This window comes from Belonocnema kinseyi, chromosome 10 (genome assembly GCF_010883055.1).
Source record: "Belonocnema kinseyi isolate 2016_QV_RU_SX_M_011 chromosome 10, B_treatae_v1, whole genome shotgun sequence".
Lineage (NCBI taxonomy): Eukaryota > Metazoa > Arthropoda > Insecta > Hymenoptera > Cynipidae > Belonocnema > Belonocnema kinseyi.
This window is the reverse complement of record NC_046666.1, coordinates 9,057,510-9,061,457: the sequence shown is the minus strand read 5'-3', so window position 1 is coordinate 9,061,457 and position 3,948 is coordinate 9,057,510. Positions and strand designations below refer to the sequence as shown.

At 29.7% G+C, this 3,948-nt stretch overlaps 1 protein-coding gene across 1 annotated transcript in view; it reads right to left on the bottom strand.

The window, feature by feature from the left end:
* The window catches only part of LOC117181014 (organic cation transporter protein-like), a 42,463-nt gene that overhangs the window by 25,043 nt on the left and 13,472 nt on the right, over positions 1 to 3,948 (bottom strand). Inside the window, exons 6-8 of the mRNA XM_033373582.1 lie at positions 1,103 to 1,295; positions 625 to 730; positions 436 to 539 (exon numbers count right to left, since the gene is read on the bottom strand). Of these exons, the coding sequence (XP_033229473.1) occupies positions 436 to 539; positions 625 to 730; positions 1,103 to 1,295 (403 nt within the window). The remainder of the gene's footprint in view (positions 1 to 435; positions 540 to 624; positions 731 to 1,102; positions 1,296 to 3,948) is intronic.

The following is a 3,948-nucleotide window of genomic DNA, read 5'->3' as shown; positions in this document are numbered from 1 at the left end:
TATTCCCCTACCTTCATCTACGTCCCCTCCTCTTAATTCCCATACTATCTCCTCCATTATTTATCATACCTTTCCCTACCTTACCTTCCCCAATTTCTTCTCACGTTTTTCAATTCCCCTCTAATTTTCACTTCGTTTACTTCCCTTGCCCTCATTTCTCCTCTCTTACCCCAAATTTATTCCTCTCAATACCCCCCATTTACCCTACTTCCCCTCGCTTATTTTTCCTACTTCCCCTACTTCCGCAGATTAGAACAGATTTATTACTATTTGGAAAACTATATCAGGGCTATGCTAATTTCAAGGAACATCTTAGTTGAAGTTTTTTTCTAGTGACTTCTACTGATTTTAAGCGAATTGAGTTTGAATAAATTCTGCTTGATAAATAATAACATTGTTTCATTCACATTCATACATTGCGCTTTTTTATATTACCAGAAAAGAACTAATAGTATTGTATTTTTTGCCAGGCGAGGTGTCTTGAAGAGATCGAGCAATGTTGCTGTTTCCTTCTGTTTATATGCAGCTTTGGCGTTCATCTTGAATAAGAAACGCATTTCAATTTTTAAAAAATAGTTTTAGGAGGATAATATGTAAAGAAATAAAACTTTTCGAAATTATTACCGAAAAAGCTTCGAATACTGCTGGATTTGGATTCTTTCCATTAACTTTCGCGATTTTTCGAAGCTTCTTAACAACTGCATCTGTTTTACCGGTTGAAATGTACCATCTGTGGAAAATAAAAAACCGATTTGAAGCTTTTATTTTGTTAGCGACGAACAGTTGTAACGTGATGCATTCGGAGCGATTTCGAGAAAATTCGAGATTTGCTTAAAACATGTTCAGGTAAACTCAAAACTTCGTGAATATCGAAAATCTCAAATAAAAAAATCCGAGATCTCGAGTCGAGAATCTTTAAGCTTTTTATTTGAGATTCTCGATCTCCACAAAGTTTTGAATTTACCTGAACATGTCTCAAGAAAATCTTGAATTTTCTCGAAATCGTCTCGAAAGCGTCTCGAAAGCGTCTCGAAAGCCACTTGCAAGTCTTAGAAGAAGAGAAATTAATTAAAAATACAAAACATTATAAAAGGGACTTTACCGAGCACTTTCAGGTAAAATCCATGGTGTAACTAAAGCAGTTAGGAAGGGCAAGGCTGTAAAGTACGCGAAGTACCTCCAATTTGCAAGGTAATACGCTACCCAGGGAAGTGCTGTACTTGCAATAGCGAAATATACTCCAAAGGCTAAATTAACAACTATAGTACGTCGTTTCACAGCCACATATTCCATTACTGCAAAAAAAATTCAACAATATTGGTAATAAATTTTCATTACCCATTTATTTATAATTATTATTAATAATTCGATACCTCCATGTTAAAGGGAGCTGTTTTTCTGAAATTCATATTTTGAATTACTTCAACTTCATCGGAAATTACTGAATTTTCTGAACTCCTAAAAGTCCTTAAATTTCTTCAATTTCCCTAACTCCTTCAATTTCTTGAGTTCCCGAAGTTCCTTGAATTTTCTAATATCCTTGAATTCTTCGCATTATTTTGTAGCCCGTAAAATTCAGAAAAGTGCACGAATTTAGGAAATAACAAGAATTCAAGGAATTCAGATAATTGAAGGAATTCCAAAATCGTAAGGAATTCAGAAAAATTAAAAAATGTGTCGTAACTTCTCTAAAATACTTGAAGTGTGTATTCTCTACATTTATGAAACTCTCTTAAGTTTCAGAATTCCTTGAATTCTTTGAATTCGCTGAATGTCTGCATTCTTTAAATTCCTTCAATTTTTTCAATTTTGCGAATTCCTTGAAATTGCTGAGTTTCTTGTATTCTCGAAAGTCCTTGAATTCTTTTAATTCTACGAATTATCGTAATTCTCTGGATTTCCAGAATTGTCTAAATTTTCAGAATTATCTCAATTCTGTGAGTTCTCTAAATGTTCTAAAATCCTTGACTGCAATAATTATGTAATTAGTACTCTGGCAATTCTTTAAGGTTCTTTGTATTCTTTTTAATAAATTGAAATCCTTCAAAACTCTTTCAGATTCTTTTGACTTTTGCTTATTTCCCCGGAATTAACTAAATTCCCTGAATTAAAAAAAATCCTTGAATTCCCGGAATCAAAAAAATTCATGAATTCGTTTAATTTCTGAATTGACAAAATTCTATATATTTTTTTAATTTCTTCAAATTCTCTGAATACTTTATAATTAAGTAATTAACATTTTTTCAAGCATTTTCTTTAACTATTTTAAATTCACATTTATTCCTATTGAGTTTACATTAAATTCTTTTATTCTTTTTTTTTTAATCCTTTGTATTCTTTCAAATTCCTTGCAATTTACTGAATTCTCTGAATTCTTAGAAGTCCTTGAATTTCCTTAATCGTTAAATTTATTCAAATTTCGAAATTTTTTAATTCCTTACGTTCTCTGAATTTCTTTAATTCTCTAAATTCTTTGAATTCAATAATTAAGTAATTCATATTTTCTGGATTAGTGCATTTTTTGTAATAATTTGAATTCACGTAGAATGGTTTAAAGTTCTTGGAATTTTTTGAATTCTTTTAAATAACATGGAATTCTTTAAAACTCCTTGGGATTCTTTTGAATGATTTTGAATTCACAATATATTCTTTGCATTTGTGTGTATACTTCGTATTCTTTTGAATAGCTTGGGATCTTCTAAAACTTCTTCAGATTCCTTTTAATTACTTTGATTATTTTGAATACCTTGAAATTATTTGAAATTATTTCCAATTAATTTGCATTGTTTCAACTTTCTCGTAATATTAGGAATTTTCTAAATTCTTATAAGTCCTTGAATTTCTGAATTCCTTCAAATTCTTCAATTTTTTGAATACCATACATTTTCTAAATTTCTTCAATTCTCTTAGTTCCTTGAATTCAGTATTCAAGTAATAAATATTCGATGGATTAGTATATTTGTTTAAATATTTTTAATTCACGTTGAATTTTTTAAAGTTCTTCGAATTTTTATATTCTTTGAATAACTTCGAATTCTCTGAAACTTTTCTGGATTCTTTGGAAGTAATTTAAATGATTTTGAATTCACATTGAATTGTTTGAATTTATGTGAATTCTTTGTGTTCTTTTAAATAGTTTGGAATCTTTTGAAACTTTTTCAGATTTTTTTGACTTTCTCGGAATTGCGTAGATTCTCTGAATTCTCACAAGTCCTTTAATTCCTTCAATTTCCTCAATTCTCTTTATTTATTGAATTCCCTGAATTATCTAAATTCTATTAATTCTCTGACTTCCCTAAATTCTCTAAATTGTACTAATTCTCTGAATTCCCTGAATTATTTGAATTATCTGAATTCTCGTAATTACTTAAATTCTTTGAATTCTCTAAATCTCGTAATTTTTTTTAATTCTGGGAATTCTCATAATTGTTTGAATTCTCTGAATTCTTTGCATTCTTTGAATTCATTGAATTCTCTCATTTCTTTTAATTCTTTGAATTCTTTGCATTCTTTGATTTTGATAAATTCTCTGATTTCTTTGAATTCCCTGCATTTTCGAAATTCGCTGAATTTTCTAAATACTCCGAATTCACTGAATTTTCTGATTTCCCTGAATTCTCCTAATTCTTCTCAATTCCAAAAATTCTCGAAAATCTTTGCAATGCCCTGAATTCTTTTGAATGTCCTGAATTCTTCTAAATTTCTTACATTTATCTGAATTTCCTGAATTATTCTAAATTCTCTAAATTTGTCTAAATTACTCTGAATCCTTTGTATTATTTTAAAGTCCTTGGAATTCAGAGAATACTCTGAATTCAGGAAACTTCATGAAGTTAAGGTATTAAGAAAGGGGGAGGGTCGGTAAGGCCGGTTTTTGGCCTAATTTATTTTTGGACCAAAAAATCTGAAAAAATCATGGTAATATCTTATAAGTATCCCGAGTCGATT